Source organism: Amaranthus tricolor, chromosome 6 (genome assembly GCF_026212465.1).
Source record: "Amaranthus tricolor cultivar Red isolate AtriRed21 chromosome 6, ASM2621246v1, whole genome shotgun sequence".
Lineage (NCBI taxonomy): Eukaryota > Viridiplantae > Streptophyta > Magnoliopsida > Caryophyllales > Amaranthaceae > Amaranthus > Amaranthus tricolor.
The window spans coordinates 30,734,109-30,758,849 of record NC_080052.1 but is presented as its reverse complement, the minus strand read 5'-3'; the positions used below and the strand labels follow the sequence as shown (position 1 = coordinate 30,758,849).

Genomic DNA, 24,741 nt, shown 5'->3' with positions numbered 1-24,741 from the left:
TTATACATGTAGATATAAATATCTACAAATATAGTTAGTAATTATATTGTAGATGTGGTAAGAAATCTTTATATAACAATCATCTAAACTCCTTATACGATCTTTTTAGATATACACATGCATATGCTTGTCATACTTAAGGCTAATATAATAAAATTTAAATCTATAATTTTTACTCTCTTTAACTTTTAATATTATAAAAATAAATAAAAAAATAGCTCAATAAAGAAACTCAAAACGTTGGTTCTGATCCTATAATATTTTCCTCTATGAAATAAATATTAATACCAAAGTTTAAAAAATGAGAAATTAGTGGTCAATATAAGTCATAAAGAGTGATGTGCCAACTTATACAAACAACACTTCAAACTTCACATTATTTCTGTCATATCACATTATAATACGCCCCTCCCTTTGAAGCTTTTAATAAAGAATTCTATCATAAAGATAACTTTAAATAAATAAAGAACCAACAATTAAAATATAATTTCCACACAAAAAGTAAAGATATATTAGATTAATTAAATTAGTAATTAGATAGAATTCTCTTTGTCTAATCAACCCCACCCCAAAAATGTCAACCATATTCCGGTATATAAGTACCACATTCCCTAATGTACCAAATTGGTCTATATTTTCTACACTCCTCCATTAGTTACTCCACTACTTTCTCATACCTCAAAATTAAACAAAAACACTAAACAATACACTTGTACAAGAACACTTTTTTTTTTTTGGGCTATTTGTAAGTTGAAACTACAATTAAACATCAATATGGAAGAGTTCCAAGGCGGAGTTTGCGGTGGCATGTGTTGGAATCCACCGCTTAATTTGTTCTCCGGTGGCTTATTATCACCGTGCTCGGTGACGCAACTTGGTGGTGGTGGATTTGATATGGGAAATTTTGGGTGGCAAAATGATGTTATAAAGGGCAAGAGTAACAACAATAATACAATTTTTGATAACTTGTTTTTCTCCGATCAAATGGATCCTTCTCTTGATATTTTAGGCTTTGGCCTTTCACCCACTTCCTCAACTACTGATTGGAATCATCAAAATCTAATGTAAGTATATATTTATTTTATATTAAAATTTCACCATTTAATCTATGGTTCGAACACTTTCTCTTTCACCAACTATCAGAACTCTTGCCTAATAGGGAAAGTCTCTGTCCTACCTTACCCGCTAAATATTTTTATTGAGAACTATGGTTGAAGAATTTTTTGTTTAACCTTGTGATAGATTTTTAACTTTTTATTACTTACACCAATAATCGGTTCCCCTCTTCTCTTATCCGTAGGGAAAAATTCTATTTTCTTAGTTATTGATTTGGATGTAATTAATAGTAATTAATTAACTTAAATTTGCAGGTGTAATAATGAAAATAATGAAGCAAACTTTGGATCAATCATACAAGAAAATGTGACTAATTGCACTAATCAAGATGCATCACCATCCATGGGTATGACAGCATCAAGCAACAGTTCATCAGGTGATTCAAGTACAATCACATGTGAAGGTGTACTACCCAACACTTTTCAGATCAATTCTTCAGCTTCATACTTGATTCAATCTTTATTTGATGATTCTGATGATCAATCACAGTCAATTTCTCATCATGATCATCAACAACAATTTATTAACCCAATTACATCAAACTTTGGTTCTTTAGATTCATGTAATGAAATTATATCATCTACCAATTCTTGGGTTAACAGTCTCCCTGATCATCATGATAATCATCATCAAAATTCTAATCAATACCCTAATATACAATCAATACAAAGTAATAAGCTTGATGAAGGATTTAATTCATTGATAAACGGTCATGCACAAGTTTTGAATGGGCAATATTCCCCTAAGACTCTTGATAATATTCGAGTTAGCTTGCTCAATTCTTTGCAATCAAGATCTCGTGCTAGCTTTGGGACCAAGGTAAATTTACATTGGTTTAATTAAAATAACTTACCCTAATATATTTTTTTAATATATTAATTAAAGTAATTCCTAGTTAAAGTATACTCTACCAAGTGTAACATGATTCGCTAATTATCTCCGGCAAATTGTGAATCGAAAAAAGTAAATTATGGTCGATATTACGCTTTTTTTAATATTTTTAGCAAATTATGAATCTAAAAGGCGAACTATTAATAGGATTATGTTTCACTGCTTATTTTGTATAAGAACAATTATTTTTTAAAAATAAGATTTTAGTAAATTTTAAATGACCTGAATATACTCTAAAAAAATTGTCAAATAACTTCAAAATTTATGAAATTTTCATAGAAATTAATAGTTAAAAATTAACCTGCAATAATATCATACTTGATTAAATTTGATAAATTTAAATTGTTTTTAATTAATCATAAATTACAATGGTTGGTTTTTAGTTTCAACCAAAGCGTAATTTCTCTAAAACGATTTATTAGCGATTTACTAACATTAAAATGGATATTAGTCAATATTTTATGATGCTAGGGTTTCTAAGGAGTTGGAATTTAACATGGAAGTTTGTGTGAAATTTAACTTTCAGGTGAATAGTGAGGAACATCGTCGTGAGTCTAAGAACAATTCTAGTAACAAGGATCAATCGCCGGCCAAAAGGCCGCGAATCGAAACTCCTTCTCCCTTACCAACATTTAAGGTATATATTGACAAAGTATATAACATATAGAATAGTATCATTAGTTTGAAGTTGATGATTAAATATAAAACATATTTTGAGATTTCAGTCATACTATTAAGTTTTTAATTTGAGTTTTTGGTTGGAGACGAAAAATTTGTTATATATTCTATCATATAAGATTTAATCAGACTGATTTAATTTTTTGTTTAAAAACAGAGAAAAAAATACTTAAATTTTTAATATTTGTATAATTGCCAGGTTCGAAAAGAGAAGCTAGGGGATCGAATAACAGCACTCCAACAACTTGTTTCTCCTTTTGGGAAGGTATACTAACTTCAAATTATTATTTATGCATTACTATGTGGTGTACGTACGTATTCGCTATTTCTTTTTAATAATCTTGGTTAATGTTATTTACTGAATAATATATAATATTCAAACATTGCAAATAGATAAAATTAGAGTTATATTGTGAAACCCCGTCATTATTTAAGGCTAATTGTAAGTGTAATTATTATTTTGTAGACTGATACTGCATCCGTTCTACACGAAGCCATCGAGTACATCAAGTTTCTTCATGATCAGGTTAATGTAAGCATCATTTCTACTTTATAATTAGTTATCTTTATAAATAATTTTATGTATTAATTACTCTGTTTCTAAGAAATTGCTTAACTTTCTTTTTCAATATGTCACTTTTAAATCGCATAATTTTCTTTTATGAAAATATTTCTACCAATTTTTTTTTATTTACATTCACATATTTCAACTCTCCTTTAATATCGTTCATACAATTTAAATAATCCTAATATTGTTAAATATTTATGTAATATATAATTGTAATAATTTCTTGTGCATCTGGATACTAATTAAATAGCATAAAATAAGGCAATTATAGTGTAAGGACTGTTTTGTTAATGCATAATTTGGCTATGACTTTCAGGTTTTGAGCACTCCATATTTGAAATGTGGAACTGAAATACAACAACAGGTAACAAACAAAGCCTTAATGGTGTTTTATTAAAAAATAATTAGTTTAAAATTATAATAATTATATATACACAAATGGGTAGTGATTACTGATTGAAGCAGAAAAATTGGGCAGATCAGGGGCCAACTGAAAGCAAGATAGAGTAGGAGAGGGGGGAAGCTACATGTTTGCACATAAAATGACAAACTTTTTCCTAATTATTGTTCATCATTAGACATGATTTTTCATATATATATATATATATATATATATATATATATATATATATATATATATATATATATATATATATATATATATAATCAAATAAGAAGGATTTTAAAATAAGAAGGATAAGAAGAATTTTTGTTTGATTTTGTTTTGTTAATATATATATATATATATATATATATATATATACATATATATATATATATATATATATATATATATATATATATATATATATATATATATAAAGGATACTATGTTATTAAGTAAGAACATTATAAAAATTTATGTTATAGATACTTTTCTGTGTAACATAGTTACTTTTACAATTATGTGTTTTTGGCTTAATCGTGACCATATATTTTTTTATTTTAGTGAATCAAGGGTGTAGAGTCCTTCTTAACTTTCTCATTTTCAACACCTTTCTCATTGATATATATATATATATATATATATATATATATATATATATATATATATATATATATATATATATATATATATATATATATATATATATATATATATATAAAATTTATATGGATTTAGTTATTTTAGCTGAAAAAATTACTAAATGAACTAATAATAAGAATTAGATATAACATCAATATACTTCATTTGTCTTTTTGATCCACATTCCAAAGAAATTCAGAATAATAATATTATTCAAGTATTGCTTTGGATATTAGTGGATAATTTTTTAATTAACTATTCATTTATTAATTCTTAAAATGCATTAAAATTGGATTTTTATTAATTTTTACTAGCTATAACTTTTTTAATTTGTATATATAACTACTAATTGTTTTACAAAGAGTATTTATATTATTATTTACTTATTAAAAATGCTTCCTTTTTTCCACTTTAGCTTATTTACTTTTGACAATCAATTTGCAAATGCAATTTTAACATGCTTAATTTCCACTTTAACTTATTTTAAAATCCATGAAGTTTTTGTATTGTAATTTTTTTAAAATTGTCTTTTATACGTTAATAAAAATGCAATTATAAATCTGAAATCATAGAGAAAATTTAAGAGTATACGAAATACTTCAAATTTGAATCTTATGCCACTTGATTAAATCTTGAATCGATACATATAACGAACTAAATAATTTGAGTTGCAAAATGACAAAGTTCAACATGTTTGGATTTTATTAAATTTTTAATCGTTATAGTATTAGCTTTTTTGTATAATAATCCCTATAGTTTCATACAAATAACAATAAATGTTCTTCATTTTATTAAAGGAAATAATATTTGTTCTATTCTTGTAGGGATGTGAAAAATTGAAGGATAATGATGGGGATAATCAAGATTTAAGAAGTAAAGGGCTATGTCTTGTGCCTATATCAAGCACCTACCCAATGACACAAGAAACCCCAATTGATTTTTGGACACCTACATTTGGAGGAACAACATTTAGGTAGCCTTGGTATTGTAGGCCATGCATGGGAATAACTTTATACCCTTTTCATCCACAATTGTCCAAACCAACAAAATACTTAATATCATATTTTCAAAGACTAAACAAAATACTTTTAACAAAGAAAAAAATCCTAAAAAAATCATTTTATGGTGGACAGTTCTTGGAGTAAAGCAAGGGCCATAGTGGAGGAAAAAAAAGGAAAAAAGAAAGAAAAGAAAGGACAAGTCTGGTCCACTATTACAGGAATTACTCCATGATGTATGTAGGGCACAACCAAAATAGTTAGGACAAGTCTGCCAATTTTTTCTTTAATTTTTATGGTTTTTTTTTCTTTTTATTTTTTATGTTTAGTTAAATTAGTACTTTAATTTGTAATAATTAATAGAGGGGTTAGGAGCAGGAACAAATGCTAAATTTAGCTGGAACCTTTAATTAGATTTTTTAGGGTTAGTAGAGAGATTATTGTTGGTAGAGATTTGGCAGAACTTAGCATATTATGTTCCTGCATCCTTATCTTCATGTATATGTAAAAGAAAAAATTGGGTGGAACCAATTAATCAGAAATTTGGAAGTAGAATGCAACTTTTTTATTCCCGGTTAAGATTATATAATTTCTACAGACAAAAGGAGATGTAATGAAAAATCTTTATATAGGTGGTGAAAATTAAATCTTGTCACAAAAGTAAAAGACATAATTTTAAATTATTATTAGGCTAATTTACAATTCTTAAGAGAATATTTGAAATGAGTTATAACATTGTAAGTGTTTTAATAAAATATATTGATTTTTTTCATGTAGACGAGATAATACTAAATAAAGGTATGTTGTCCTCAATTTATTGCGGAAGTGATATGGTTTAAATAAAATAAAATTTGTTATTAGAATAAAATAAAACTAAACTGAACTGACTATGACAAAGCAAAATAAACTGACTAGAACAATTGTAAGTTCAGTTAAATTTGTGAATTGATTTAAACGGATGTAAACTGAACTAAACTAAACTTATTAGAGTAGTACAAATATGAAAGTGAAAATAACGATGCAATTAACCTAAACTAAGCTTATTCATGTCTATAAATAAAAATGTCAAAAATGTCCTTGGAATTAGGCAGATATATAATAAACTAAAAATGAGTTAGAGATTAAATAATCCTTATAATATAATATCCAAAATTATCACTAAAGAAATACTTATGTCACCTCAATTTTATAAAAAAAAAAAATAAAATTCTCATATAAAATTGGTGTCCGAAATAATTGTGTGATAACCAAATCATGAAGGCGAAAATTTAGATTCGGAATTTTTAATTTAAAACTTTATGATATAAATTATTTATTATATAACCAATAGTTATTACATATACAGTTATGAATTTGTCTCCACCTATATACATATATAATAATAAGTGAATAAAATATTCAATTGCCAAAAGGAAAAAGAAGTTGTGGGGGGGGAACTTGAGTAATAAGTGATCCCAAAGTTGAAAAATTTGAAATGCTGAGAATTTTTTTGCTGATATGTTTGGAATGTTCTGGTGAAGTCAGACTTTAGAGGGATTCCCTATTCTTTAGTTTGACATTATTAGGGCTATTTTTTAAGTGTAAGTGTAAAGGAATATATTTTAACAAAATATATATATTTTTAGCAAATTTATGAACGAAAGGAAATAAGAGATAGTTAAACTTATGCCCTTAGTGCATAGTAATAAGTGTAATTATATTTATATCATTTTATACTCCTTAATAATGGTCGTTATTAGTAGTTTTGTGTTTATTTTGAAGATTTATGTACATTACTCATTTTGGTTATTCATGTTGATTTTGAGTGGTTTTGATTGTTTTAAGCATAATTCTTATAGTTTCAATGATCGGAGTTTACTAAGGGGATTTTAGCTCGTTGAAAATGTTCTACAAAAGAAATGAACAAAAGAGTAGAAGAGTGTTTATAATGCAAAAGTTTTGAGGTGAAAATTAATACATGTCTACTCTTTTGATAGAAAGATTGCATTAATGAAAGGTTTACAACATTGGAAATTAGACTTCAAGAGCTTTCCAACGGTATATTATATGTCCAATTACGACAACCGAGCAAGAAATGACGGTTGTTTAAAGATCGCCAGTCAGCAGAAAAGCGATGAGTCGTTGCCTAAAAGCTACGACTCGTATATTTGTTTCTGAAGTCGTGTTTTGCCTGCGGTTTTCTCATTAATTTTTAGGTTAATTTCTTAATTAGTATAAATAAGCCCTTAATAACTGATTAGGGTTTCTCTCTCTCTCTCTCTTCTTCCCATCCTTCTTCCTTCCTCTAGACTTTAATTTACTCCTTTCCATTAGTTTTACTCTTAATTTTTATCTTTAATTTAGTTTTTCATTAAGTCTACTATTAATCTTCCTTTGAGCATTCTAAGTTTTCTTTGGTGTTTAATTTTCTTTGTCTTTAATTTCTTGTATTAGTTTTAATCTTCCTTTAGTGAACTTTAATTATTGTTGTTAATCATCCTTCAATAAAAACTAGTTTTGTCCTTCATTTATTGTTCTTTGAATTATTTGTTGTATTCTTTGGTATTTAATTATGGCTTCTCTTGTTTTCATTATTTTCTTATTTATTCATACCTAATATCATCCTAGGGTTTGTGTTTATTGCTTTCACCATGATTAGTAAGTAGATCCATTTTCTAGGGTTAGAGTTTGAACCTATAAGTCAAGTATGATTTGATTATTGAAATTGTCAATGAGACTAGGATTAAAGTGGTTGAATTGTGCTAATAACCCTAAATTAAACATGCTTCGTCGGACTAGTTAATAGAACTAGCGTGTGAGATTAGGATCGACTTTGCTTTAGGGTAAATTTTAGTTAAATTCTTATTAATTCGTTCAATAAAACTAGCGTGTGAGAATTGAATTAGTAAAGTCTAAATCTAATAGTTAATCAATAGAGCGAAAGTTTGAAATTACAAGATCATGTTTAACCACGTAATTTATCCGACATTTCATAGACACTAATGATAATTTGATTATACAAGACTTTAGGGGATTCCCGACACCCTAGATCTCTTCATCATATAGTTTAATCCATATTTCTTATTGCATTTGTAGTTTGATAGTTAAACAACCAACTAAATATTTTTCTCTTTGAGCAATATAATTAATCGAAATTAGCAAGTTTCTTGTCCTACCTATCTTGTGTTCGACCCGCAACTACACGTACGCCGTGCGCTTGCGGTTAAATAAAATTTCCACATCACATAGATTAGAAAATCCCAAGTAAAATTATAAAATTTTAAATTTTTTTGTATATTTCAAATATTGCAAGATTTCACATAAATATTTTTTTTTCTAATAAAGATAATATCAATTTAAAAAGATCAAAGCAAAATTGTGAGTAGAGTAAAAATCAAAATATTTCAAGTAAAAAGAAATGATTTTTTTAGAAAAAACATATTACTCCTTATTTTGGGGGAAAGCATATTATTATTAAAATATTTTGAAACCGTAAATTTTTTTCGACTATTATTCATTAATATGCAAGCATGTGATTTAAAGTATGAGATCGCATAATTTTTATAATTTTATAAGTTTAATATTTAAGGCTTTATACGAAAATTCACAAATAACTACTCTCATAAAATATCCTAGTTGATACTCCATGAATTACCTCATTTTACCTTATTTTTACTAAAGATTGATATTTTCCCCACAAATGGCCCTTTTAAAGCTTGTAAATTACGTAGCAAGTTTAGAATCTTGTACTGTGTTTTATTGTGGTTCAAGGTATGCGTTTACGTATGTGTTTTGGCGTATTCCATTGTTGATTTAGTCTTATATTTAATTACAAATACATTATGTAATCTTCATCAAATAATATAAAATAACTCTTAAATTTCAAAAATATTCCTCAACTAGCTAGAAATTTTATAAGATGATGAGTTTAGACAACAAAAATGTTTCTTAAAACTCAAATACATTTCTATTATTTATACTCTCTTCGTTTTCATTTGCTTTTTGATATCATACATTCATAAAAATTATGAAAATAAAATATATAATATCTAACAAGATCTCACATTAATATATATATTTAACTATAAAAATCATGCATATACAACTCCCTCTCTCATTAAAGTAAATAAATCATATTCTTTAACTTGAGAGAACGGAGGCCGAAGAATAAGATATAATAGGATATGCTTTTAGGGATTTTTTTTTCTCATAAATAAGGATTTCGGAGACATATATTAAACATAAAAATAGCCACCTGGCCTTTTAAAAAAATGTTTTTTTCTTCTTTAAATATTATTTAAGTATAATATATGGAGTAATAAATTGATAGGAATACTAAGATTATATATATTCAACTTTTTTTAAAAAAAGATTGTCAATCAAAATTTTTAAAAAATTAAATTGAAGTACTCCACACTCCTATTTTGATATCATACACAAACATTAAAGTACTTGCTTTTTCACTTTGTGCATGCATTAAAAGTCACTTTTTTCTCACTAAACAAGTTCAAGCTAGTACACATTTTTGATGAGTGAAAAAGTAAAAGTAACAAAACTTACTCCAACTTACTAATTAAAGAACCCTAGCTTGATTAAAAAAAACACCAATAAAATGCACATGGGACTACTTTAAAAGTAAATTTTATTGACTAGTATATTCTATTGTTTCCTCATGCATAGTTTACTTTTTGGTTTGAATTTGATATAAAATTTGATTTTGAGTTAATTCTATGTATTTTATAAACACGTCATTTTCAAATTAAATTAACACATATCATGTTCAAATGTAAATTTGAATATCTTTTAAGATATGCATATAGCTTTGTCTTTCAAAGTGATGGATTTTAAGACATATCATGAAAAAGAATCAAGACATGTACTCCTAAGGTATCCCTTGAGTGACTTCAAATCAAAGTCAAATTTAATTTTGGGATAACAAGGGTTTAGAAAAAGCATCTTAAGCATCATTTTGATGTTACTAAAGATTGTATATAAAACTTTAATAATGAAAGAGTAAAGTTTCCTGTTTAAAAATTAAGGAAATCTTTTTTCTTTTTGTGTCACTTTTTTTTTTTCTTTTCCATCTTATCAAAGGAAAATTCTTATTTTTGTCTTCAAGTAGACGTTTTTCCCTCATACAAACTAAAAGGTTAATTTCTTTTTGGAACTTCCCTATGAAGTTATGATTTCATTTTCTCTTTAGGATCCTTCATGGGTTAAAGTTATACATGTGGGCTAACTCCACATAATTAAAGGTCTTCTCGTGTACTCTGGCTTTCTTAAGCAATTGATTATCATGTTAATTATGCTATTTGAGCGGTCTTAATATTTGTGATGAGGTCTTGACAGAGGATATACCACATTATACAAGGAACATGTTAGGCTGTAACAATTAGTCACATATTCACTTTATGGGCCTACTTGTATGGACACACCTACTGGAGCATCTGTGGGCTTAGGCGGTTAGGTCAACAAATCCAGGGGTAATGAGCATTGACTTACATACATATTTTAGGAGTTCATTCTTTCTCAAAATCATATGGTGGTAGAAAGATTATCCACCAAGTATTATATGTAAGTCCATAACCCATTATTTTAATAATGTAGAATCTTTCTCAGAAGTAAAGTAATTTCCAACAGAGGATGTACTATAGTAAGTCCGTTCACAAAGAAAAAAGAGAAGAAAATATATACCTTTCATACACTTAAAGAGTAATTCTTATTACTACAAATTAGTTTTAGCAGTGAATAAATGAGAGAGAGGAAAGAGAAAATTCTAAAGGCGATATTATCACAAGTCGAACATTATTTAAATTGGCGCAATTTTAGCTTAATTGAGAAAATATTTTCAGGGCAAATAGAAAAAAGGGCTCGAGAAGATGATGCTAGACCAATGTATGAATTACGTCATGAAAGTACACAGTAATACTAGTAGGAATGTACAGTACTCTGGATAGGAATAGCTAGTAGTCATAGTACAAAAGCAAGCTATTACGAGATGGAAGTCACAAATGGCTTAAGCCTCCCCCACTTAAGATCTGAATTTATTACAGAAATTGACATTTATCCTCACAAGTCAGAACATATCACTTACAGTAACATACGCACCGGGACATAACAATATAAGCTAATAAGGTGCAAGAACAATAAACTGCCAAATGACAAGTTTTAAGGTGTGGGTCCCAATTAAGCCTATAACTGCACATGAAATTTGATCAAAAGTTAGTTGCAGGTAGCTTCAGTAAAATAAAATTGGCTTGTACATGTATTTTGTATGAGGTTTTCTGGCATTTATAAGTGTTGTTAAGGATATTGCAGACATTTTAGCAAATGCCATTAGATTTAATGTTGCTAAACTATTAGTACCATTTAGGAGTATTATTTATTTATACTAGTATGCCCCATAAAAATGCTAATGAAGTCTGAAGACTTATCTACAAATTAAGTTCTTCAACACTTATTTTTCGACGGAAATTGAAAGGAAAATTCATCGGATCGTTCATTCATCACTTGTAGGTCATGGCCAGAGTAAATGTTTTGTTTTTAAGTCAAAGTAGAAAGTAGAAACTCTTGTTTAAAAAGGTCTTAGTAAGAGCGACTACTCAGGCCTCAGGTTTTACTAGTGAGGTGACTGAGGTCTTAGTAGAAACTCTATGATTTGAGATTTCTGGGTTGATTTGGGTTGGCGAAGAAATGCCCTCAGCTACCACTTTAATTTCCGAAAAGGATTGGTTTTGCGCCTTTTGGGCATGTGTAAGTGCAAGGTATTCGGCTGTTTCGGACATCTAAATTTAGGATGTGTATTTTTGTTCCGCCCTTGCCTAGTTGAATGACAACCAAAAGATACAACAGCTAAAAAGGACTAATGGGACGATGAATAGAAAGAGGCATCTGTAGCAATCTTGGGCCTTATACTGTTGTACACAACTACACAATGGGAGAATCATATCCATGTGATCATGTTGCCAACTGCTGGTTTCATATAAGACCCATCACCCATGATTCTAATACTCACCATACCAAAATTTAAAGAGAGTAGACAAAGGGATATTTCAACTGGTCAGGCAATCACTAGTTGATAGAAGTACTAAAATTAAATTTCAAATATATATATTATATACTTGGCTGAGCAAATTTCATACAAATACAATAGAACAAATCAAGAAGACAAATCAAGCAAAACATAATGAAGTAAATAATAGATAGAATATCCAAGGAACATATATGATACACAATAATATGCAGATGTCTCAGAGCAACAAGTCTTGTTTTACGCACCAGCTTTCGTAGGTGGATTAAGCTGGAGTTTTGAGCTTCTTTGCAATGGTGGCAAAGTATTTGCCTTGGTGGAAAGCTTGCTGAAGTTCCAGCTCGGAAGGCTGTCTAGAACCGTCACCAGCAAAAGTGCCAGCACCATAAGGTGAACCTCCTTTGACATGCTCCATCTCGAACATACCAGCTCCAAATGTGTAACCGATTGGCACAAAGATCAGTCCGTGGTGGGTGAGTTGTGTTATGGCCGTCAACCTGCATATAGGAAGGTCAAAACATAGAAGAAAGAAATTGTGGACACGTAAAGTTCACACACAACCATCAAAAAACCCAAGAAAAAGAGGAACACACGGAGTTGTCTCTTGTCCGCCACCTTGAGATCCTGTGCTGTAAAAGATGCCTGCAGGTTTCCCTGCAAGTTGTTGTGTTCTCCAGAGTCCTCCTGTGGAATCCATGAATGCTTTAAATTGAGCAGACATCATACCAAATCTTGTCGGGAAACCGAAAAGAAATCCATCTGCCTCAGCAAGCTCATTAGGTGTGATGATCGGGACATCACTCTTTGGCGGAGCACTCATTTTAGCAAGCACGTCATCAGATAGAGTTTCAGGTACCTTTATAGATTATGATTCCTTTGATTAGTTGTAGCTACTTCCTAAAGAATACATAACTATATATAGGGACTTCAAGTAGGTACATAAAAATGGGCTTTTATAAGCCTACCTGCCATAGTTTTGCTTCAACTCCTTCAATGGATGCTGCTCCTTTCTCGATCTCCTCAGCTAACTTCTCAACATGTCCATACATTGAATAGTAACTACACCAAACAAACCAGACTCCACTGCATTATTTCTTAACAAGACATAAAGTTGATTGATTGTAACATTCACTACTTATCTTCACTAACAAGCGCAGGAACACAAAGGACAATCATTCCGCTCTATACTCATCAATCAATTTGTTCTCGTCTAAGGGAAAATGATAAGAGTATATAACCTGTCCATACATTGAATAGTAACTACCACAGACAACCATGACTCCATTGCATTAATATATTAACAAGACATAAAGTTGATTGATTGTAACATTCAATACTGCTCTTCACAAATAAGGACACAAACACAAAAGGACAATCAATCCACTTTACAGACTCATGAACTCGTTACTTTTCAGTACGTTTTATGATAGACAATCAGTGTGCTCTTGTATCAGCTTAAACTTTTTGAGTGAGTTGATACTTCAGAAGAAGATAGATAATAAGGCAACGATGCATGTCTATACAAGTTTGAGTTCAACATATGTGTCGTACATGTGTTCATGGTCGTGTCGTATCAACATGGGTACGGTAGCTAATCTGCTGTTTTAGGTAACATAGCCCAACAGAATATATTATCAATGACATTTCACTTCAAACAGTTTGGCACTTAACTTTCGAGTGTCTGAAACAGCTCTCCAACCAACATCAAACTATAATCTGTTTGTACCAATACGAAAAACAATTAGGAAATGGAAAGATTTAAAGATTATTCCCCCTTCCCATTGAATTTGCTATATTTGTATTTCAATGTGTAAACACTTAATAATAAATGTAGCAAGTTTAATGAGACAAAGGTGTTAGTGCAAGAGCCAAATCAACACTTGATGGAGATGAATTAATAAATGACTCAAGCCAAGACACACCATATTGTGAGTTGTGATGAGGGTGTTAGGGTGTTGAGTACAATTATGGTGAGGCTTCAAGGAAGCAATGAAGAAGGATCTTTGATGTGCCATGGTGATGGAGCAACATATAATAGGAGCACGAGAGTTCATGAAGAGTGCCTTGAAAAGGGCAATAGGTGCCTTTAACAAGGCAAGAAGATACACAATATGAGTCTTGGATCATGCCTTGAACGAGGCATGAGGAAGTTGGATGATGCCTTGAACGAGGCCGCCAACAGAAGTCAACAAAAATTGATGAGCTGGTGCTCGTTTGAGCACATATATTGCTTGTTCGAGCACATATAGACCTCATTCGAGCATCCTGGTGCACTCCTGTTGCAAGTTTCTGTTTTGACTTAAACTTGGAGTGCACGTTTGAGTTTTCGGGTTAGGATTATTCTAATATTTTAGGGTCTATATAAGGTCCCTAAATTAGGTTTAGACATATAAGGAGAAGGCTAATACAAGGGAAAAGAGAGGTAGAGATCCTAGAGAGTTCCTTTTGTATTACATGAGTGAGCTCGAATAAGGGTCTGTCTTCAACACCTCCTCTTGACTTTAAGAGTCCAAGAACCTTCCCTTTTAATTAGTATCAGAGCTTGATTGTTTCCTATCGTATTTTGATAGAGCAAAAGCTTAGAGTTTGGTAAAGGATTGATGATAAAAGTGGATATGTGTTTGGAGGGCTTGTTGAAGTCATTGGGATTTGTTGAAACTTTTGCAAGAGAAAAAAATAGCAGGCTATGTTACTTGGACTCGGGTACTGATGTTGGATACTGGTACGTGTCCAAGTGTTGGATGCGTCTAAATATTCAATTCTACACCTAAAATGAAGTGTCTAAGTGCCATACCAATGTCCGAGGATCAAGGATCGGACACGGGTACGTGAAGCAAAATGAAGAGTCCGAGTAACATAGACAACAGGTATACAAGATGTGGGGAGTTTTTTAATGAAGATCTCAAGAGAGAAGAAGAGCTTATTAACAATAGTGGAAAAGTCAAGACTAGTGATAAATTTTATTAAGTTGAAAAACATGAAGAAGCTATTAGGTTTAGTAGTAATGGTGATGAGATACCATTTATGGAGGGTGGTAAGAATGTTGATGAGGATACGAATATGGGGGATGATAAAATCATTGAGGGCAAGAATGATATTGACGAGAAAATCAGAGTCAATAGGGCAAGAATGGGATATGGGGATAAAGTGTGCTATCAGTGCCACAAGAGAGGCCACATCCAATACACTTGCAACAATTTGAAAAAAGACCTTCAAAACTTGAAGCTTTTGAAGGAGATGAAGAAGCCAATCATAGAGGTTAGTGATGAAAAGAAGCTCAAAGGGAAGAAGAGGGAAGTTCCATTTGAAAAGATGAGAAAGACAAAAACTTTGAAAAAAGGAGTTGCAAAGAAGAGTGAACTCCTAAACTTAAGTGTTAAGGGCCAAGGGTTGAAGGCCAAATGAGATGATGTAAATGATGGTCATGTGCTAATGGCCAAGAGTGATGATGATGGTGATTGGGTGTTTGATTCCGTGCATTCATATCATACTTGTAGAGTTAAGAGCTTGTTTACAAGAGTGATGGCTTGTGAGCATGAGAGGGTAACCTTTCCTAATGGTAAAGAAGTAGTTGTAGAGGCCACTGGAGAGATGCGTTTAAGGATGCACAATGGCGTAGAAAAGAAACTTAGGGGTGTGAGAAATATTCCCAAGATGGTGAGATATCTAATCTTATTGAAGAGGTTAGAGAAGATGGGGTACACCATGTAGACTCAAAGTAATGGAGTCTTGAAAAAGGTAAAGGAGTGTTTAGCACACTTGAAGGGACTGATGGGCAACAATGGCAGTGCGTGATCAAGCAATGTGAGTGGTGTTTTATAAATGTGATGTTGATTAGTTAATAAAATATAATCCAGGGGAGGCGTCAAAGACACCATTTCTTTGTGTATGCTTTGTTCATCCAAGCTTCAATCTTTTTGATTGCTCTTGATTGTACTCTAGTTTTCTTACTATCTTCTACACCTCCTCTTACCTTTTGAGGGTCCAAGCATATTCCCGTTCAAAAGGGAATATGGAAGAGTTACATTACGCCAAATGCAGTCATGGCTGCAGAAGTGAAGAACGCCAGCATCACATAACGTCAGAAATTTGAGCAGACATGAAGGATTTAGCTCATAGACTGAACCTTTCACCCATTCCAAACTGAGAAAATTGAAAAAATATCACATCATGGAAAAAATAATGCAATCAAAAGGTGCAGGGAGGAAGGTAAACATCACTGTCTGGCAGATTATTGCTATTCCTCAAACCATACAGGTGCCAACTAGATTTCCAAACATTTGACAAATGATAATGCTTTCTCTAATCATCTCAACTTGACAATCTCTTATGTTGATTTGTTTTGGTTCATCTGACCGACCTCATATTGTCGTTCCGCAAAGTATCACTCTCATTACTTAAAGGTGAATCCAGAAGACTAGTATTGACTACACCGTACAATCACCTCTACAATATTTTCCTGTGTTACTTGTACACAATTTAATAGTTATAGCCTTATAGGATCTTTAAAGTGTAAAAAAATAACCAGGGCCATCTGCTTTTTAGGACAATTACAGTTTATGTAGAGACTAAATTTCTTCATTTATCCGGTCAACATCATAATCACTTTGCAATAGCCCCCATATTAAAACTGGTAGAATTTTTAAATCTTCATAGATGATATTACTTTGGATAATCATGCAGAGGAAGAATATAAAACTGAATTCAAAGATAAGCAGGTATGACAAGTTCTAGAAAAAACTGGTCCACAAAGGTGTAAAGTCAAAAGGTAACAAAAGAGAGATAATAACATCCCACTAAAGATGCATCTTCACCACCATGCCTCCAAAAAGCTACTTTCTCTAACCAATTCACATTATTGATACATCTTACAGTTGCTCTCCATCAAGGGAAGCTTAAAAGAGAAACTACTAGAACTTAATTACCAAAAATGGATGAAAATTGCAATGTTACCCAACTTGTGTTTTGGGGTAGACCATTCAAGTATATATTGACCTCTTTATTTCTAGTTTGCACTAAAACCAAGCAAAGTCAGAAATGTTAACATAACATTACACTTATACTTTAAAATGGACTGCACCCAACACAAATAACACCAATACACAATCTGAGTCCTCAAGTTCGAGTAACATGAGCCAAATGAGTTAAGAGTCAGAGTCATCAACCCAATAACCAGTAACATGAGCCAAATATAAGGGATATTTACTTATATTCTTTCGAATCAGTTTTTCAAAGAAGCACATAACAATTAAACTTGGCCATTTTACCACCCATAAGTTTGAGTGATGTATTGATAGAGTATATAATATATATATCTATAAAACAGGTCGTGGCTGCCTTTCACCCATCACTCCACCAGTACCTCCGTCAGCAGACTCAAACAAAACATACAATTTTTACCCCATCATTCAAGAAACAAGGCTCAATCACCGATAAATCAGTAACTCATTTCAATTTGATCAGAGCATGGTAATTTTTAAGTCCATTTATACAAAATTGATGATGCTAGAATTGAATTTATGCCAATACTGTCACTAATTACAATCTACAAGGGAGAACATCAATCTTCAACTAATCTACAATCTCTTTCGCTTAATCAGGAACAGAAACTTAACCTAGAAACTACTAACATCTTCATTCTCCAAAATATAACAATAAAAACCAGAAAATTAGCCCGCAAGCAATAATAAACAGGGTAAATTCAAGAATACATATACAATAACATCAACTATAATCATAATCCATCCTATAAAAAACTATAATCATAATTGAAAAATGACAAATCAATTTCAAGGAGGAAGCAAATAGCAACACAACAAAATAGAGACAGAGAAAAAGGAAATTACACTATGTAGATTTTGGTGGCCATTACTGCGAAAATTGTTTTCTTTTTTAATCTGAACTCTGGATGATTCTGCTAATTGGTATGTAAGAGCAAAGCGAAAGGATGATTTAGTTAATTCTGGAAAGATTTGAAAAGATGGATTAAATGGTAGTCCTATTTATAGAAGGGTGTTTGTATACATAATACAATATCGGTAAAATCCATATTCACGTCTAGGTTGGGTTGCAAAGTGAGAAAACTACCTACATCTTTGACGTTCTTTTCAAGGACAACACGTATTTCTTGACCATCCTATTTCCTAACAATACATTTTATTGGCGGATTTTTTTTCAGAAAACATGTAAAAATGTTAATTTTGGACGAATTATATTTTAACTTATAAATTTTAAATACTTATAAATTAAAAATAATGAATAAATTGTGCAAATATTTTTAATATTACAAATAATTTAAAACGGTGAGAAGTTTTAGAATTGAATATTTGAAATTCAAGACTCTTTTTATTGTTTCAGTGGACTTTTTCTATAAATCAATAATCAAATGCCAATTTTGTTATCTCATTTACATGGTCGTCTCAGTAGTTAAGGCCGGCCCTAGATATTTTAGGGCCCTGGGCATAATAGCACATCAGGATTCTTTTTCTTTGCAATTTATCACTTATATGGACTCTTTTACAACCATTAATTTAGCTTTTTTTACATAGGGCCCTGGGCGACGACCCCTCTTGCACACCTTAGGGCAAGCCCGGCCCTACATCTCTTACGTTTTATTAGCCTTGAGTGAAATCGAATTGTAGGCCCTTAAAAACGAACACGTGTCCTATTGTTTCTTAAGGTGATGGTTGACAAAGATTAAACTTTTTAATAGGTCAAAGATCTCATTTGCAAAAGTAACTAGTTAATCTACAAAAGAAAAAACCAACAATACTCTTGATTGTCCAATAAAAATCTAAATAAAAATCTTGTTATGCAATTTTATTAGTACACTACTCAAAATATAATTTAAAATGATTAAAATAAAGTAGACACCAATTTTCAGAAATAATAGTGAAAAGCAATGAACTATTTTAGAATATGTTATCCGAATTCTACAATTGGAAAAATATACAAATGTGAAAATATCGAGCAATTAATAACAATTACTCAAATATATACTGGAAAGAACAAAAAAATTAGTATTTTAATATATAACAAAAAATTATGGGCTCTCAGATATTAAATTCTAAGAGATTAGTAAAAAAAAAAAAAAAGCTAATGCTCATAATCAGACTAGCTCTAGAGTCGAAACAAATGGAAAAAAAATAGGCAATGGTTGAAAACATAGATGTAAAAAGACTAAAAAGAAAAAATATGGAAATGAAATTTAAACCTACAATCTATGTCATTGCACTACAATAACAAGAGACTTAAGGTGTAAAATAATTCAGAAATAAAGTGTAAGACTAAAAAGAAACTTGTATGAGCCTAAATAATAAATAAAAGTGGATCATATTCTAATTATACCAATCAAAATTCGTAAAAAAAAATAAATTTGTAAAATATATTTTGTTAGATCATACTCCTAATAAACTTTTGTGTATCCAATTAACTTAAAAACCAATAAAACTCAATTGAACGAAATTTTAATGTCAATAAAATATTATACTAGTGTAACAAAAAAAAGGAAGAACAATTAATGAGACTAGAATTTATCACATATCAAAATTTCTATATATTTGGGCTCGTATAAGTCAATTAGATGCAAAATAAAAAGGGGATAATATATTGAGTAGTACTTTATTCTTTTTTGGTTATGGAGAATCTTATCATTCTAATTGTTGGGACAAATCACAGCGTGCTTTTGTTTTTTTTCTAATCAAACTCAACCCTACCAATTTCTTATTCTCATCAAATTTTATTGGTAAATATAATTAGCCCATAATATATTTACCGTCCGTTTGATTGTTAGTATTAAATAATGGTAATAAGAGTAATTTGTTGTATAATGTTTCATAAAATGCAATATGTTATTTTTATGTTAATGATTAGTTGATTATAGAAAGTTTTTTTTTGTCCAAATGGTAATACATTGAACTAAATTTTGTGAAAAATAAAATGATTAGAATAGATAAGCATGTCAATTAACAAATGGATCGTTAGTATGTAGATGAGTCATCTTAAATCTTAATATACATATTTCTCGCAACTTCAAAAATAACATATCTCAGTTTGAAAGCAATTTCTATTTTTAAGGAAATGTTTAGAATTGGATTCTTAACTATTTCCATTTTGCTATTTAATTTTAGATTGATCAACTTTTTTATACCTTTTCGTTTTCATATGTTTTTCTCAAATAAAATCGACAAATTTTAGTGTTAAACTTTGGCTATGATTTCTTATCGATCTATATGAAAAAACATATTCGTGCAGAATCTTGATAGTGTTGAACATTTAGAGTATATAGATTTAGATTTGTATATACTACATACTTAATATAGTAGTGGGACTTAAATAAATATATTATAAGTCCAAATTAAATGCCTCAAAGAATTTGATGAATCATTACTTTGATTCATAAGTTTTGTTTGGTGAAACATTACTTTGTTTCATAAGCTTTGCTTGGTGAAACATTACTTTATTTCATAAGTCTTGCTTGGTGAAACATTACATTGTTTCATAAGCTTTGCTTGGTGAAAAAGCTTTGTTTGATGAAACACTTTTGTTTCAAAAGGAGGTATTGTTTGATGCATAGCTCTATAAATAGAGGTTGCATGCCAAGGAACATTCCATCCTAATTTTATATGATTTATGATTTCTCTTTTAAGAATATACTCATTCTTGTTCTTCCTTTCATGAGATAATATTGAGAGAGTAATTAACTCTTAATATTACCAAAGTTCATAATTCACTACAACACTTGTATTTACTATTGCAATTTACTTGTGCTAGGATTTTGTTGTGTAAATTGTATCTCATTATGAATTTCATTTATCAACCCAAGCACCTTTGTGGCAGAAAATCACAATAGGAAAGTGCATGAACGCCTTCTACTCATATCAAGTTTCCGAGCGACTTCTCTGATTGTCGCAACCTTATCTTCATGGTGTCCATTTGGTGATTTACAATGTAAGGAGTTTCATTACCATCTACACAAGGGAAATACAAATCGGTTTGTTTTATTTGTATTTGCATTATATTTCTAATAGATAGATTCCTACTAATTTTCCTTTTCCTAAATCTGCTTTTAGAGGTTGTGATTGCAAGAATAGACCTTTGTTGTTGATTTGAAGTTAAATTAGAGCTATCTTCTTCTTTGCAATCATTGTTTTGATGTGTTATGTTGGTGGTTGTGTAACTTTGTGTTTCTAGAAGTTGGGTGTGTAACACTAACATATCTACATTATATTCACGGCCTCATGGGTCATCCACTCATCCCACACAACCTAATTCATTCACTAGTACACTAGCAGTTTGTTTGGTAATCTAATCGGTATTAAATGGTAGAAATAAAAATGAAAAATTAGTGTAATTTGGTAGAAATATTTCTTAACAAGTTTAATAAGAAATTCATTCCAATACATTACCATTTGAACATGTAGTATTAAGTGGTAATAGAAAATTATAAGGAAAAAAAACTTTTTTATGATCTAACTCTTTATTACCATGAGAATCATATCATACATTCAAATAAAACTGAAGCAAAATGACAAATATTGACAATTGGAAGAATTTGATTGGACGCATTTGTTGCCTATAATAATTTTGCCCGACTTAGATTGAATTTTTTACATACATATTTACCCTCAATTAAATAGTCATTAATTGACTTATTTAGAATTTTCAAAATACATGATTTAATATTAATTTAATTTTTTTTTATTGATTGATTGACTGAATGTTACAATTTGATTTTTTCATTGATTAAATAAAAGGTAAATAGCCAAATATCAATTTTAATTTTGTTTCAAAGGAAGTGAATTTTATGGCAACCTTATTATGATGCATACACACTATTGAACATTAAAAATATTCATGTTATTTGAGTTATTTTCCTCACCAAATTATCCAACAATCCAATAATAATAATAATAATAATAATTAAATACAGTAATGCATCTCGTGCGTCTCACATGCGGGTCAACGGTTAAAGATAGCGGTCAAAGGCCACAATCCGTTATAAGGTAGTGTTTTGCAAACAATTGTATTATATAAGGTAGTTTTTTGTAAAAATTTTTATTTAAGGTAGTTTTTTGCAGAATGGGGTATATAATAGGTAGTTTTTTAACATTTTGCCTTACTTTTATTACATTATTCATTTACATAATAAACTTGAAGGGTATTCATTTTATTCAAGAAATTAACGGAGATAGAGGTAATTGGGAATATTAGATAACTCATATTTGGGAGTTATCTGATCATATAGGGGAAATAAGCTCTTTACATATGATTTTGACTGATAAGAAGTTTTTTACCTACAAATTGTACCACTAATTTTATTTTTTCAAATTTAATATTTTGTATTTCATGTGCATATATACTAAATTTATAGTATTTTTTGTTAATGTAGGGTAATTCGATTATGGTTGTTCTTGAAAATTCATCATTAGAAACCTATGCAAAAACCATTGAAATGGACAAAAATATAATGTATAATTACATATTTGTATTTTAATTATATTATAATATATATTTTAATTAAAAATTCGTGTATTGCACAGGTCTCTATACTAGTGACATGATACACTGATATATACACTATAAATCATTTTTATTCCTATCATTTAGTCCTGATTATCAAACGAGTTTTATGGATTAAGAAAATCCTTTCAAATAAGGGTATTTAGATTTGAGAAAATTTTTGAATTATTTAACAAAGAGATTCAAAATTAAAATTACAATTCGAAAAGTATTTTCATAAACTAGTTTAGCCTTAGAGACTATAATTTTCCGTCTTTAATTTTATGCTCTAGTATATTCATTCTTTTCATCCTTAGCGATTTTTGAGCTTTCATTATTATTTAGATATTTTAGTACATCCATTTCTTTTAATTAAGCTTGTTTAACTTTCTTTCTTGTCATGTTTTGGAAAGACTAAAAATGATGGTGGCGTTTAACAATTTATGTGTGTTTTCTTAAATAAGAATGGGTTATGGATTTATGGTTATATATATAGGAATAAATGTTTTGAGGAGGGTTATTACATACTAATTTATTATATGAAGATTTCGAACATAAGTGTTTTATTCATATAATGTTGGACAATTTACACATATTTAGTCTTGATTGTTGTATACTGTTAGTTGTGCTATGGGCTTTGTTTAGTTGCATATTAATTGTTTAACTTAGGCCCACTTAATTGATTGTACATGTATATATATACTCATACTGAATATATGAAACCCTATTCACCCAATTTTGTCATGGTATCAGATGTCTTCTTCTTTACAACGCTGACATATCCCTCTCTTCTACCTCCTGCTTTCTCTTCTTAAATCGACCACAATTTCTTTTGGCTTCCTGTTCCTGCTTTTGCCACTCCAGTCATGTCGGGTGAACCGAAGCCAACCGATTCAAAGGTGATTGATATTACTTCTCCGTACTATCTTGGCTCCGACAATCAACCGGGTAATCTCATCTCTCATATCATTCTCAAAGGTGATAATTATATTTCTTGGTCTCGTGCTCTTACTTTATCATTAAAAGCTCGTCGTAATTTTGGTTTTGTTGATGGTTCCATTGGTAAACCGAATGATGCTAATGAAATTCTTGATTGGGATACTATTAATTCAATGATTGTCTCTTGGATTAATCGTACTCTTGACCCTAAAATTATTTCTTCTATACCCTTTCATGATACGGCTCGGGCTTTGTGGTTGTATCTTGAAAAACATTACCGTGTTGCTAATGGCCCGCGTATTCAACAACTTCGGGCGCAAATTACGGACTGTCATCAATTGAAATCTATGACAGTTGAGGACTATTATACTAAACATATGGGGCTCTATGATGAACTTGATCGTTTGAAACCTCTTCATCATTGTAGTTGTGGTAAATGTACTTGCGGTGTTGTGGATAAATTTCAGCAAGATCGGGATGAAGAAATATTACATCAGTTTTATATTGGAAGTGATGATGACATTTACGGTGCAGTTCACACTAATCTCTTGTCTCAGACGCCTTCCCCGGACATTGATCGTGCTTATCAAACCTTCCTTCAAGAGGAATGATCACGCTCCATTGCTCGCACAAAGTCCACTGACACCGAGACCCATGTTTTTGCTCTCTCGAATGATCACTCTCGGTCTCGTTCACGGCCTCCTGCGATTGATAAATCTGCTCTTCTTTGTTCTTATTATAAGAAGCGTGGTCATGAGCGTGGTACTTGTTTCGAATTACATGGTAAGCCTTCTTGGTGGTATGAACACTATGGTAATGCCAAGGCCTCTAATTCTTCGTCTGCCGCTGCACTGGCGTCTCGGACTCGGGGAGCCCAGGCCAATGTCGTCTCTTCTCTTGGAGGTGGGCTATTGCCCCTGCCTCACTCTGCTTCCAATTCTACCTCATCGAATGAGCCTGTTGTTGCTGTTGCTTCCAGTTCAGGTGGAGCTGCTGCTCTTGGTACTGCTGCCAC

General features: G+C 30.6%; 2 protein-coding genes across 3 annotated transcripts; one reads left to right on the top strand and one right to left on the bottom strand.

The window, feature by feature from the left end:
• The first annotated feature begins 623 nt into the window (after nt 1–623).
• On the top strand, nt 624–5,939 carry LOC130815362 (transcription factor bHLH112-like). Of its 2 annotated transcripts, none has more exons than XM_057681810.1 (7): nt 624–1,064; nt 1,371–1,935; nt 2,534–2,644; nt 2,885–2,950; nt 3,152–3,211; nt 3,570–3,617; nt 5,105–5,922. In XM_057681810.1, exons 1-7 carry the CDS (start codon nt 775–777, stop codon nt 5,255–5,257), a joined length of 1,293 nt encoding a protein of 430 aa, XP_057537793.1. In that variant the 5' UTR covers nt 624–774; the 3' UTR covers nt 5,258–5,922. The 2 variants fall into 2 exon arrangements, with proteins under 2 accessions (XP_057537793.1, XP_057537792.1); XM_057681809.1 differs by having other exon boundaries at nt 625–1,064; nt 3,152–3,217; nt 5,105–5,939.
• A 6,411-nt stretch (nt 5,940–12,350) lies between these two features.
• LOC130814996 (probable NAD(P)H dehydrogenase (quinone) FQR1-like 1) lies at nt 12,351–18,399 on the bottom strand. The gene is made up of 4 exons (XM_057681313.1): nt 18,134–18,399; nt 13,253–13,346; nt 12,881–13,143; nt 12,351–12,784 (listed from the first exon to the last, which is right to left on the bottom strand). Exons 1-4 carry the CDS (start codon nt 18,154–18,156, stop codon nt 12,553–12,555), a joined length of 612 nt encoding a protein of 203 aa, XP_057537296.1. The 5' UTR covers nt 18,157–18,399; the 3' UTR covers nt 12,351–12,552.
• Between the last annotated feature and the right edge of the window lie 6,342 nt (nt 18,400–24,741).